This window comes from Scyliorhinus canicula, chromosome 17, assembly GCF_902713615.1.
Source record: "Scyliorhinus canicula chromosome 17, sScyCan1.1, whole genome shotgun sequence".
In the NCBI taxonomy this organism is placed as follows: Eukaryota; Metazoa; Chordata; class Chondrichthyes; order Carcharhiniformes; family Scyliorhinidae; genus Scyliorhinus; species Scyliorhinus canicula.
The window spans coordinates 103,655,406-103,668,736 of record NC_052162.1 but is presented as its reverse complement, the minus strand read 5'-3'; the positions used below and the strand labels follow the sequence as shown (position 1 = coordinate 103,668,736).

General features: G+C 47.6%; 1 protein-coding gene across 2 annotated transcripts; it reads left to right on the top strand.

Moving 5' to 3' along the window:
• The first annotated feature begins 330 nt into the window (after nucleotides 1-330).
• On the top strand, nucleotides 331-2,772 carry LOC119951433 (zinc finger protein 239-like). Of its 2 annotated transcripts, none has more exons than XM_038774614.1 (2): nucleotides 331-475; nucleotides 1,671-2,772. In XM_038774614.1, the coding sequence occupies exon 2, from the start codon at nucleotides 1,762-1,764 to the stop codon at nucleotides 2,635-2,637; it is 876 nt and encodes a 291-aa protein (XP_038630542.1). In that variant the 5' UTR covers nucleotides 331-475; nucleotides 1,671-1,761; the 3' UTR covers nucleotides 2,638-2,772. The 2 variants fall into 2 exon arrangements, with proteins under 2 accessions (XP_038630542.1, XP_038630543.1); XM_038774615.1 differs by lacking the exon at nucleotides 331-475 and adding an exon at nucleotides 534-779.
• Nucleotides 2,773-13,331: the final 10,559 nt, after the last annotated feature.

Genomic DNA, 13,331 nt, shown 5'->3' with positions numbered 1-13,331 from the left:
TAGATTTTTTGAAGCAAACGGGCGAAAGGTTATTGGAGGTAGGCAGGAGTGTGAAATAGAAATATGATCAGAACAGCCACGATCATACTGAATGTCAAAACAGAATTGCGGGGCCGAGTGGTCTCGTCCGGCTCTTAATTCGGATATTTGTATGGGTTCCCCTACCATAAACTTTACTTCTGCATGAATAGTCTAAATAATTTTATATCTTTAGCGCCAACCGTAATCGGATCACAGAATAAGATATTGAATTCATCAATGGCGGTGCGGTTACCCAGCATTCATGGAGACCAAAAATATGCTCTATCCTCACTGCAGGAGGTCCTCGGGCATGCGCAATGCCATGCAGCCATTGGGGCAGACGCGGTCCGGATGCTGGAAGAATAGATGGGGTCGTTTCGGATGAGTGAGAGCAGAAAAGGAACGAAGGCACCGGATGGATGAGAGAGATTGGAACCTGAGAGTGGGCGGGAAGGTAACGTAAACATTTTCTGTCAGGTTAAAAAAACGAATACGAAGATTCTGCTCCATATTTGAATCGAGTTGGCGGCTGCGGCCTTTTCGGGCTTGAAAAGGAAAATTAATGACCGCCATCTTCACCCTCAACAAACGGCAGTGCGCATGTGCATCCGCCACCTTTATGGGGCAATGTGCAGCAATTGGGACCAAAGGTGGCGAAATTAAAATTGGGAATTGTCAGGAATCTGGAATTACAGGAAGTGACATCTCAGAGGATGTGAGGCAGGAGGAGATTACAGGGATTACAGAAGGATTTGCAAGTATGAGATTTTTTTTTAAATATGCTTCTTTACCTGCAGGTCAGTGAGCACATGGGTGAACAAGACTTGGGAGTGAGTAAACATACGGGCAGCAGAGTTTTGGATAACCTCAAGATTACTGGGAGGTTGAAAGTGGGATGCCAGCTGTGAATATGTTAGAATAGTTAAGTCTATAGGTAACAAAAGAATGGATGAGAGTTTCAGCAATAGATGACCTAAGACTGGGGTGGAGTCAGGTGATATTACTGAGGTAGAAATTGGTGGTCTTAGTGATGATGTGGATATGTGGTTGGAAGATGATTGAATGAAATATTTCACCATGATTGTGAACAGCCTGGTTCAACGTCACACATCTGTCAGGGAGAAGAATTGATTCAGTGTCTCAGAGTAGAGTTTGAAACAGGAACTTTATGAACAATGGCCTCAATCTACAAAATATTTAAATGAAGGACATTTCTGTTCATCCAGTACTGGATGTCAGACAAATCAGGAGTGTGTGACTTGGAGGGGATGGTGTTCACATACACTTGCTACCTTGGTCATTGTAGCTTGTGGATGTTGAGAACTTGTGAGATTCTTGTAAAATTGTGGTCAGCTGAAGGGAGATAAATTCCATCTACTTCTCCATCTCTCCCTACTATTAGAGGGGCAGCATCGTGTCTAGGTCTGGAGAGAACAGAGTCATGGCTAGGCCTGGACTGGGTGGTAGGTTCCCTTTCCTGAAGGACATTTGTGAACCAGTTAGGTTTTTACAACAATCCAGCAGCTTTCATTGTTACTTTTTCCAGTGCCGGCCCCCACAAATTATCAGATTAATTCAGCTCAATTTCACAACCCATTTTTGTGGGTTCTCTCTCACTTCCTTTCTTCTCTTTTAAATTAATTTTGCAGGGTATTCGAAGGGGAGGATTTGTAGTCGGGAAACTGACATCAGACATGACATCAGGATTTATCGGAACCTGAATATCATCAGATTTTGAACATGGAAGGAAAAAGCACCGTACGCAGTGGGGAGAAACCGTTCACGTGTTGTGTGTGTGGACGAGGCTTTAGCCAATCATCTGGCTTGTCAAAACACAAGCGCAGCCACTCTGGGGAGAAACCATGGGAATGTGTGGAGTGTGGGAAGGGGTTCAGTTACCCGTCTGAACTGGAAACTCATCGGCGCCGTCACGCTGGGGAGAGGCCATTCACCTGCTCCACGTGTGGGAAAGGATTTACTGATTCCTCAAATCTCCTGAAACACCAGCGAGTTCACACTGGGGAGAGACCATTTGCCTGCTCTGTGTGTACGAAAAGATTTACACAACTATCCCACCTGCTGACACACCAGCGAGTTCACACTGGGGAACGGCCGTTCAACTGCTGTGTGTGTGGTTTGAGATTCGCTGATTCATCCACACTGCTCAAACACCAGCGAATTCACAGTGGGGAGAGATCTTATAAATGCCCAGAATGTGGGAAGTGCTTTAAAAGCTCTTGGGAACTGATGTCCCATCAACGTGTTCACACTGAGGAGAGACCGTTCAGGTGCTTTCAATGTGGGACTGGGTTCAGGTGGTCATCTCAACTCACTGCACACCAGCGAGTTCACACTGGGGAGAGGCCATTCAACTGCTCCGAGTGTGGGAAAGGATTCACTCAGTTATCCCACCTGCTGACACACCAGCGAGTTCACACTGGAGAGAGGCCATTCACCTGCTCCAAGTGTGGGAAGGGATTCACCACCTCCTCGAACCTGCTGACACACCAGCGAGTTCACACTGGGGAGAAGCCGTTCAACTGCTCCAAGTGTGGGAAGGGATTCACTACCTCCTCCAACCTGTGGACACACCAGAGACTTCACAAGAAACTATAGTGATTGGGTTTTGCGGTTAATCACATCCAGGATTCAACCATGTTCGTTTGATCTGCTTGTGATGTTAATAAATTCCAGCTCAAAATAGTTTTTAATATTATGGATAAAGGGAAATAAATCAGCCTTCTCTTAAAAGTAGTATTGAGTATTTTTAATAATAATAATCTTTAGTGTCACAAGTAGGCTTACTTTAACAATGCAATGAAGTTACTGTGAAAATCCCCTAGTTGCCACATTCCGGCGCCTGTTCAGCGATACAGAGGGAGAATTCAGAATGTCCAATTAACCTAACATACACGTCTTGTGGGCGGAAACCAGAGTGCCTGGAAGAAACCCATGCAGACGGGGGAAGCATGCAGACCCTGCACAGGCAGTGACCCAATCCGGAAATCGAACCTGGGTCCCTGCCGCTGTGAAGCAACAGTGCTAAACACCTCAAACACAAGTTACCTCCTATTGAAGGGCTCTCCTTTTCCCCTGCCTCCTCAATCCTCACCTCCAAGAAGTGTGAGGAGCTCGTGGAGCTTCTTTTTCACTCAGATTGAGACAATGCAATCAGCTGCCTCTGCTGCTTCCCTCCCTTCCACTAGGCTACCGGGACAATCTGTTTCTAAAATTCCTCTTTGTCCGAGCTTTGAACTCATATTTTTGTCCAATTTCTCTCCCATCTCCCTTCATTATCTCTGTGCTCTTCTTATCCATCAGACCCACCTGCTCCATTGATCCTAATCCTGCTAAACTCTCTCTTCAGGTACTGTACCTCTCTCCTTCAAATCATCATCCCTTCCTCAATAAACAAACCCTTGAACCAACCATCATCGGAAACTACAGTCCGAGCTCCAGCCTCCTTTTCCTCTCAAAACTCCTGGAACATGTTGTGACCTCCCAAATCCATACCATAATTCCCAGAACACCATTTTTAATCCCTCCAATCAGGTTTCTGCCCTGTCGCAGTACTGAAACAGCTCTTATCAGATCCTCTAATGACATCATCTGTGAGTGTGACAAAGGTAAAGTATCCCTCCTCATCCTCCAGCTGTCTGCAGCCTTTGACAAGGTTGACCACCCCATTCTGTTCCAACACAGTGCCGTCCACTATTGTAAAAACATGTCTGGTTCACTAATGGCGTCTGGGGAAGGAAATCTACCATCCTTACCTGGTCTGGCCTATACATAACTCCAGACCCACTGCAATGTGGTTGACTCTTAAATGCCTCTGAAATGGCCTAGCAAGCCACTCCAAAACCACTACAAAACACATAAAAGGAATGAAACTGGACGGACCACCCAGGCACCGGAAACGACATCGGCAAACCCAGCCCTGTTACCCCATGCAAAGTCGTCCTTACTGACATCTGGGGGCTTGGGCCGAAGTTTGGGGAGCAAACCTGACATGGCAATACTCAAAGAATCATACCTTGCAGACAATGTCCCAGACACCACTATCACCATTCCTGGGTATGTCCTGTCTCGCCTGCAGGACAGACCCAGCAGAGGTGGTGGCCATTTTCTAGAGATCTGGGACTCTCCCGGACTCCAGTGATTCCTCGCAGATTACCACCGATGTCTCCACAATCTCTTCAGCTATCTCCTTCAGAACCCTGGGGTGTAGTCCATCCGGTCCAGGTGATTTATCAACCTTCAGACCTTTCAGCTTCCCCAGCACCTTTTCCTTAATGATGGCCACTACACTCACGTCTGCCCCCTGACTGTCTTGAAGACTGATGCAAAGTACCTATTCAGTTCCTCTGCAATTTCTTTGTTCCCCATTATTACTTCCCCAGCGTCATTTTCCAGTGGTCCAATGTCCATTCTTTCCCTTCTCTTACCTTTCATATAATCGATAAAACCTCTTGCAATCTTCTTCTATATTACTAGCTAGCTTACACTCATATTTCATCTTCTCCCCCTTATTGCTTTTTTAGTTGCCTTCTGCTTGCTTTTAAAGGCTTCCCAATCCTCTGGCTTCCCACTAATCCTCGCCACTTTGTATACTTTTCCTTTTGCTCTTATGCTGCCCTGACTTCCTTTGTCAGCCACGGTTGCCTCGTCCTCCCTTCTAGGCTCCCCTTCCAGTCAACTCTGGCCAGCTCCTCCATCATGGAATTATAGAATTTACGGTGCAGAAGGTGGCCATATCTTCTAACCCTGTGTCGCTTCTTGTCATCAAATTAATTTTGTTTCTTATGAACAATGCAACCCCGCCCCCTCTGCGTATCTGCCTGTCCTTTCAATAGGACACATATACTTGGATATTTAGATCCCAGCTATGATCCTCTTGCCACGTCTCTGTGATGCTCACATCATACCCACTAATTTCAATGTGCGCTACCAGCTCATTTACCTTGTTTTGTATACTGTGTGCAGTTAGGTACAACACCCTCAGTCCTACATTGACATCCCCCCGGTCTCATAGTTATCCCCTTATCTGCTGTGCCTGAAGTTAGATTTTTGCCGCTTTCCATATTCTGTTTTATTAATTGTGCTGGAAACTTTACTAACCTCTCCTGAGCCCTCGGCCACTTTAACAATTTAAAGTCCTCATCATTAACCTGCACTCCTTCCTTCTCCTTTAACTTTGATTTTCTAATTTTCCATACAACTGAGCCCTCTCCCTGTTCGTTGGGTCTGTTTCTGTTGATGTTAATGAAATTCAGCCCATTTTTAGTGGTAATATTCTGGATGAAAGCCAGACCAAACAAGTTTGTTACATCCACAAGTCTCAATGTCTCTAACTCAAGTTAGTTTCTTTTCAAGTGTTCTCGCTCTCCCCTATCTCCTCCATCGTTGCCACCAACAGCAAGGGTGAGCAGCTCTTGGAGCTTCTTTGTCACTAAGATTGAAATAATCCGATCAGCTGCCTCTTCTGATTGCCTTGCTTCTACTTGCCCACTGGTCCAAACTGACTCCAAAGAATCCCTTGTTCCAGTCCTGAACAAACGTCTTTCTCCATCTAGCCTCCACACACACACATACAAGTGAGTTCAGACTAAATGCTGAGACAGTGACAAGAGGTTTAAAAACCCACATTTACTGATGGTTCACGAGAGAATTCACTCGTGTTTCACTCCACTCATTTGCTCTCACTGCAGGAAGCGGTTCAAAACTTTATCCAACCTGTTGACACACCAGCAAGTTCACAAAAACGGGAGATCTTTTAAATGTCTGGAGTGTGAGATAAGTTATAAAAGTTCTGTGGGAAGTATAAAAGTTCTGTGAAGCTGATATTCAGCATATTCGCATTGACAAATTCTGTTACTGTGGGTCTGGGTTGAGATATGTCCACCAGCACGCTCTCATAAGGGGAGACCATTCAGCTGTTTATCATAGAATCCCTACAGTGCAGAAGGCCAATCAGCCCATCGCGCCTGCACGGACCCTTCAAATGAGCACTCAACTCATGTGCATTCCGTTGTCCAGTCCATAACCTAACTGCACATCCCTGGACTCTAAGGGGTAATTCATCATGGTAAAATCTGTGGGGAGTTTGCATATTCTCCCCATGTCTGCATGGGTTTCCTACGGGTGCTCTGGTTTCCTCCCACAATCCAAAGATGTGCAGGTTAGGTATGGTTACGGGGATAGGGCAGGGAAGTGGTTGGGTGCTCTTTCAGCAGTTCGGTGCAGACTCAAAGGGCCAAATGGCCACCTTCTGTAAGGGCTCTTTGGTTCATAGAATCATAGAATTTACAATGCAGAAGAAGGCCATTTGGCCGATGGCCCGTCATGTCTGCACCGGCACTTGGAAAGAGCACCTACGTAAGCCCACGACTCCACTCTATCCCCATAACCCAGTAACTCCATCTAACCTTTTTTGGACAATTTATCAAGGTCAATCCACCTAACATGCACATCTTTGTACTGTGGGAGGAAACTGGAGCACCCAGAGGAAACCCACGCAGACTCCGCACAGACAGTGGCCCAAGCCAGCAATCGAACCTGGGACCCTGGAGCTGTGAAGCAACTGTGCAAACCACTGTGACACGCTGTTGTTAAATATAACTGAAAATAAGACAGCCTGTCGAAGCTCTTCATCTGGCACTCATCAAGACAGACACATGAATACCAAATTTCAAAGGGAACAACAATTTATACTGTATGAGAAAAAGGTGCCGATTGGCTGGCCAGTCAGCCCTGATTGGCCATTACCATGGAGAATACAGCAGGGCACAATTGCACCTTAATTTTGTTTAATTCATTAAAAGGCCCCATGCTTGGACATGTTCCTTCAGCCTGCAGAGGACAAGCTCCGTGTGTGTGAATATATGTAGCTTCTCACAATTGTAAGTGAGAAATATTATAATCTTTGAAATTTAGCATTCTTGTGTCCTGATGAGTATGAGAAAAACTTTTGGTAGAAATGTCTCTCTTTTAGCAATAATTAAAGGAGAAGAATATGGTAGAACGAGGGAGTGATGTTGGAAGAGATTTTCAGAGCTAGGGGATGAGGGACTGAAAGCCGTTCACGGATTGTGGTGATTAAAATAGGGAATATATAAGAGGCCAGGATTAGAGGAGTTCAGGAGCGGGATTCTACGCAGCCCCACGCCGAAATCACCTTTGGTGCAGGGGCGGAGAATCGATCTTTCCGGGGAAATTGTAGTCGCCGCCGGTCCTCGGAGAATCTCTCGCGCGTGGATTACACAGGGGGGCCACTGACAGAGGCCCCCCAGCGATTCTCCAGGCAAAACTGGCCGTGTTCCCAACAGCGTGGTTCTAACCATGTATTGCCGGTCGGGAACCTCAGGTGGTAGCTGAGGCCGCCCTGGTGGGGGGAATCAAGTATGGTATGGGGGGGGGGGGGGGGGGGGGGGCATTATCGGCGGCCGGGGCGGCGATCGGACATGTTACATGTAGTGGCCCGGGGCCGATTGTTGGGACCTTCTTTTCTCGTCCGGGTCTGCAGGCTGAGTCCGCCATCGCGTTCGGCACAGCCGTTTGAGGCTGTCGCCGTGCACATGCGTGGACTCGGAACCAGAAGTGCGGGGGCCCGTATCCGCACCTGAAGCTGCGAGAAGCACTCCAGGGCCCTTCCAGCCCCCTGCAGATTGGAGAATAGCTGCTCATATTTCTAAGGAATCTCCAGAGTAAAACTCCAGCGTTTTTACGCTGGCATGGGGACATAGCCCCATTTTTGGAGAATCCAGGCCCAGATATCAGAGGGTTGTATAGTTGGAAGGGAATATGGAGAAAGGGAGAGATGCAGCAGTGTAGAGACTTGAAACCAAGGATGAGAACTAACATCAAGTTGTTGCCTGACCGGGATTCAATACACTTCAGGAAACAGGGTAATGGGGGAACAGGACTCGGTCTAAGTGAGGACAAAGACTTTGGGATGGTGTCACGGTTATGGAGGGTAGAATATGGGAGGCCAGCCAGGAATGGTGGAATAGTCGTGTCAGGTAAAAGGCAGGAATGAATGTTTCAGTAGCAAGTGCACTGAAACAGGAATGCGGATGAGTGATATTCAAGCGCTGGAAACAGTGGGTCTTAGTGATGGCACGGAAATTAGGTCAGTGACTCATCCCAAGATCAAACGTGACACTGAGATTGTGTTCAGAATGAGTGTTCCCAGGGAGAGAGATGGAGCTGGTATCTCGTGAATTAAAACTGGAGTAGGGACTGAAAGCTGTCTTCAGACTTCTCAATATTTAATTGGAGTTAATGAGAGAGAGAGAGAGAAAATGGACAGAATGATGAAGAAGGATTTTAGAGTTCTCCATTATTTAGACTGGGTGCCACTTCACATGGACATCTCAATGCTTTTCCAAACTGCCTGAACACAGGAGTCTTGTCCATCCCATTCAGTCCCATGTTCCTCGTGGAATTTATGTCAGTGTCTGTATTAAAGAGAATCGACCAAAATCTGCTCAATGTGCCACTCCTATAGATACACAAACTATTTCCACTGGTTGGTGGGATGGGAAGCAAGAGCAAGGGTTACATCATCTTAAAGTTAGAGTTTGGTCCTTCAGCAGTGCAAGGAAGCAAAAATTCTCCAAGATGGAGTAGAAATGTGGACCTATCTCCCACAATAGGCTGTGGATGCTGAGTCTCAGTTGGAGCTTTCAAGACTGAGATGGATAGAATTTGGTCAGTAAGTGTTTCCATATCTCGGAGGAACAAAGAAACTCACACCTTATTATCTCTGAAGAGAAATTTTGATTCATGACTCTGGAATCCACGTGAAACACAATTATTCTCTGTGATCTTGGCAGTTTCTTTGTCTTTTGCTGTATGAATGCAAAGGACGCAACGTTCAGACCCTCTTGCCTCATTTTGAGTGCGTGTGACACATGCAGACACATTCATCCTATCTCGGGGAATTAGGAAATACTGTTCTAAAGGAGGAATCAAATCAAAAACTTCTTTCTGTTTGCAGGCAGATGGCGAGTAGAAATCAGTGCGGTATACCAACATATCCCAGTAACATCGGTCGACATGGCTTTGTCGTAGCTAATGTTTCTGGAACTTTCATGCATTTCATGCTTCCTCAGTCTGTTTCACCCATCACCCCAAGGTCACAAGCTCTGGAAGTGGGAAACCTTGGGAGTGTATATCGACAGGTCTGCATCTGAAGTGCTCTGCCCTGACAAGATGCAGGAAATGGGATTAAAATGAGCAGCTAGTTTATTTTGCTCCTTATTGCCTGGAGCAGACCTGATGGTTGAATGTTTTTTGTCTTCACAGTAAACGTTGTATGATTCTCGTAGATTGAAGAATATTGTCCCAAATAAACATGGCAACTGCATATAATAATAATAATCTTCACTGTCACAAGTAGGCTTACATTAACACCGGGACTTGTGGGAGGAAACCGGAGCACCTGGAGGAAACCCACACAGACACGGGAAGAATGTGCAGACTTCGCACAGACAGTGACCAAGCCAGGAATCGAACCTGGGACCCTGGCGCTGTGAAGCAACAGTGCTAACTACTGTGCTACCGTGAACCCCATACATGCCCAACAATGCAAGCACAGTGGTTAGCACTGTTGCACCAGGGACCCGGGTTTGGTTCCTGCTTTGAGTTAATGGCTGTGCGGAGTCTGCACGTTCTCGTGGTGTCTGCTTGGGTTTCCTCAGGGTCCCTCCCACAAGTCCCGAAAGACGTGCTGTTAGATGAATTGGACATTTTGAATTCTCCCTCTGTGTACTCAAACAGGCGCCGCAATTTGGCGACTAGGGGCTTTTCACAGTAATTTCACTGCAGTGTTAATGTAAACCCACTTGTAACACTAATATAGATTATTATTACAACCCTTTGTTGCCCCGTTCAGGTGGCCACCACGCATACGTTCTGCTGCACAATGTCTGCTGAAAACATTCGGATTGTAACTGCGGAACAAAACTGTGGCTCTGGTGTGAACGGGGGACGAAAAAGTTATTTTTCAGGAATGTCAGTTTACACATTTGTATGAATCCCCTCCCCGCCAGACCCATAGCCTTCCCAGCATTTTACTCACTTACCGGTTTCTCTCAATAACATATTTTCTCCATCGCCATTGCTCACAGTCCTCCTCCGCCCCGCCCCTCCCCTCCCCTCCCCTCATGCAGTCTCATTGGTTGGGAAGACGAGCCGCTCAGCTTGGTCATCCAGTCCCGCCCCCTCTCGTCCTATTGGTGCAAAACTGCCGTCAATCAGCCGGGCATTGTGACGGATACAAACAGTGGGCGTGGCCACTGACACAGCCTGACATGCTGATTATTGGCACTTGGCAGCATTTTCTGTTTGGGAATAAGAGCTCAGGGACATCAATTTCAGACCATCCTCTTCCTGTTTGGATTGTTTTGCAGAGGTTGGGCTTAATTCAGTGGGTGTTTTCCTGTGTTCGCTGCTTACCTGCATGTCTGTATGGAGAAGGGAGGAAACAAGGAAGGAAGAAAACAGAAGAGAGGAGGAGGGGTGGGATTGAAGGGAGGAAAGAAGGCGGCCCTACCCTACCCTGGCTTCCCTCACCTTGTCTTTTCCTCTGCTGCTTGCCTGTCTGCCCACCAGCGGAGAGAAGAAAGCATGGGAGTGAAGGATGTGCGACCCCGGTTTTCATCTATCTGCCTGGTGGGCTCGGACGGACTGCGCTCTTGTCCGGCCCTTCCTGGGCTGATGATCATTTTGTCGCCCCCTCCCTCCCACCCACCCAACAGCTGCATGGGAGGTTTCTTCTCCAGCCTCACGGTAGCATGGTGGTTAGCATCAATGCTTCACAGCTCCAGGGTCCCAGGTTCGATTCCCGGCTGGGTCACTGTCTGTGTGGAGTCTGCACGTCCTCCCCGTGTGTGCGTGGGTTTCCTCCGGGTGCTCCGGTTTCCTCCCACAGTCCAAAGATGTGCGGGTTAGGTGGATTGGCCATGCTAAAATTGCCCGTAGTGTAAGGTTAATGGGGGGATTGTTGGGATACGGGTTACGTGGGTTTAAGTGGGGTGATCATTGCTCGGCACAACATCGAGGGCCGAAGGGCCTGTTCTGTGCTGTACTGTTCTATGTTCTATGTTCTAACCAACCTTGGGGGCACCAGATAGCCAAGGTTCCCCATCCGCCTGTGCACCTCCTTCTCCTTCTTGCTCTATATTACTTGTTCTCTCTCACTTTTTCCCTTCCTCGCTCCTCCATTTATCTTTCCTGGGGGGAATTGTTTGCCGTCTCGCCCCTCCTCCCTATTTGTGGACACAGCCCAGACAACATCAGGTTGAGCGTAGCGATAGCGACATCATGTACTTCGCCGGTGTCCTTGAAGGTCACCTATGCGGGGCTTTTCTAAATGGGGAAATGCTTAGGAAATCAGAAGCACAAAAGGACTTAATAGAACAGTACAGCACAGAACAGGCCCTTCGGCCCTCAATGTTGTGCCGAGCCATGATCACCCTACTCAAACCCACATATCCACCCTATACCCGTAACCCAACAACCCCCCCTTAACCTTACTTTTATTAGGACACTACGGGCAATTTAGCATGGCCAATCCACCTAACCCGCACATCTTTGGACTGTGGGAGGAAACCGGAGCACCCGGAGGAAACCCACGCACACAGGGGGAGGATGTGCAGACTCCACACAGATAGTGACCCAGCCGGGAATCGAACCTGGGACCCTGGAGCTGTGAAGCATTTATGCTAACCACCATGCTACCCTGCTGCCCCTTGGGAGTCTTTGTTCACAATGCAGGTTCAGTCAGCAGTTAGGAAGGCAAATGCAATGTTAGCATTCATGTCAAGAGGGCCGGAACACAAGATCAGGGATGTATTTCTGAGACTATAAGGCTCTGTTCAGATCCACTTGGAGTATTGTGCCTGTTAGACCGCATGACAGCTCTGGAGCTGCGGGTGGACTCACTTTGGAGCATCCGCGATGCTGAGGAGGTCGTGGATATCACGTTCAGTGAGTTGGTCACACCGCAGATTAAGATTGGTGAGGGAGACAGGGAATGGGTGACCAAAATGCAGAGAAAGAGCAGGAAGGCAGTGCAGGTGTCCCCTGCGGTCATCTCCCTCCAAAACAGGTTTACCGTTTTGGATACTGTTGGGGGAGATGACTCACCAGGGGAAGGCAGTAGGCTCATGGCACGGTGGCTGGCTCTGCTGCACAGAAGGGTGGGGAAAAGACTGGTAGGACTATAGTCATAGGGGATTCAATTGTAAGGGGAGTAGACAGGCGTTTCTGTGGTCGAAAACAAGACTCCCGAATGGTATGTTGCCTCCCGGGTGCTCGGGTCAGGGATGTCTCAGATTGGCTGCAGGACATACTGAAGGGGGAGGGTGAACAGCCAGTTGTCATGGTGCATATAGGCACCAACGATATAGGTAAAACAAGGGATGAGGTCCTACAATCAGAATTTAGGGAGTTAGGAGATAAGTTTAAAAAGTAGGACCTCAAAGGTAGTAATCTCAGGATTGCTACCAGTGCCACGGGACAGTCAGAGTAGAAATTCAAGAATAGTCAGAATGAATACGTGGCTTGGGAGATGGTGCAGGAGGGAGGGGTTCAGATTTTTGGGACATTGGAACCGGTTCTGGGGACGGTGGGACCATTACAAACTGGATGGTCTACACCTGGGCAGGACTGGAACCAATGTCCTAGGGGGTGCTTTTGCTAACACTGTTGGGGAGGTTTTAAACTAATGAGGCAGGGGGATGGGAACCAGATTAGGAAGTTAGAGGTCAGTAAAGAGGCAGCAACTAAAGCCAGTGAGGTACTAGATAATAAACTCAATGTGACGAAGGAGAAGAGTAGACAGGGAAGAGATGATGAACGCAAAGGGACAGGTGGTCTGAGGTGCATTTGTTTTAATGCGAGAAGTGTAGCAGGTAAGGCAGACGAACTTAGGGCTTGGATCAGTACCTGGGAATATGATGTTATTGGTATTACTGAGACTTGGTTGAGGGAAGGGCAGGACTGGCAACTGAATATCCCAGGGTATAGATGCTTCAGGAGGGATAGAGAGGGTGGTAGAAGGGGTGGAGGAATTGCATTACTCGTCAGAAATGATATCACAGCTGCGATTAAGGAGGGCGCGATGGAGGATTCGAGCACTGAGGCAATATGGGTGGAGCTAAGAAATAGGAAGGGTGCAGTAACATTGTTGGGACTTTACTACAGGCCTCCCAAAAGCGAGCATGAAGTAGAGGTACAAGTATGCAGACAGATTATAGAAAAATGTAGGAGCAATAGGGTGGTTGTGATGGAAGATTTTAACTTCC